Source organism: Condylura cristata, unplaced genomic scaffold (assembly GCF_000260355.1).
Source record: "Condylura cristata isolate star-nosed mole 26May11 unplaced genomic scaffold, ConCri1.0 scaffold00010, whole genome shotgun sequence".
Classification (NCBI taxonomy): Eukaryota; Metazoa; Chordata; class Mammalia; order Eulipotyphla; family Talpidae; genus Condylura; species Condylura cristata.
The window spans coordinates 56,861,979-56,862,567 of record NW_004567111.1 but is presented as its reverse complement, the minus strand read 5'-3'; the positions used below and the strand labels follow the sequence as shown (position 1 = coordinate 56,862,567).

The 589-nt window shown below is 35.8% G+C and overlaps 1 protein-coding gene across 1 annotated transcript in view; it reads left to right on the top strand.

Moving 5' to 3' along the window:
• Nucleotides 1-267, top strand: part of SAP18 (Sin3A-associated protein, 18kDa) — an 8,045-nt gene extending 7,778 nt beyond the window's left edge. Inside the window, 1 exon segment of the mRNA XM_004680354.2 lies at nucleotides 3-267. Coding sequence (XP_004680411.1) covers nucleotides 3-105 — 103 coding nt within the window. The 3' untranslated portion in view covers nucleotides 106-267.
• The last annotated feature ends 322 nt before the right edge of the window (nucleotides 268-589 follow it).

Below are 589 nucleotides of genomic sequence, written 5' to 3'. Positions count from 1 at the left end.
ATGACCCTGCAGTCGCAGAAGTTCCAAATAGGAGATTATTTGGACATAGCGATCACCCCTCCAAATCGGGCACCACCTTCTTCAGGGCGCCTGAGACCATATTAAATTTTATCTACTGTTCTTCAATTATTTTTCATTCAGTTATGTAAAATAAACTTTCTCCTTTCTTCGTTGCCATTAAGCCTTTAAACTCTGAACAAATTGTATTGCATCTATTTAGGAGTTAGATTTGGCTATGCTTCTGTATGGATATCCATAGAAAGTCCTTATGTCCTATAAAATTTGAAGAAAAGTGCTCTTAGCATTATATGTAAAACTGTATTGTTAAATATATGTATACAATCAGTCTGAGTGTGCAAGTTAATGAAAGTATGGGGACACGGTTTAATATAAAATTTTGGGGTTTCTGCTCAGTAGAGGTTGGTATGTTCAAGTGGAGCAGAACAAAAAAGACTGCATTTAGAAAAAGGATCCCTGTAAATGAAGTATTTCAGAATAAGAACTGAGACTAATTGAGGAAACTGTCAATGTTTAAAGGCTCTGCCTGAAGTGGTCTGCCTGAATCAAGGTACAGTGACATAAAATGTTA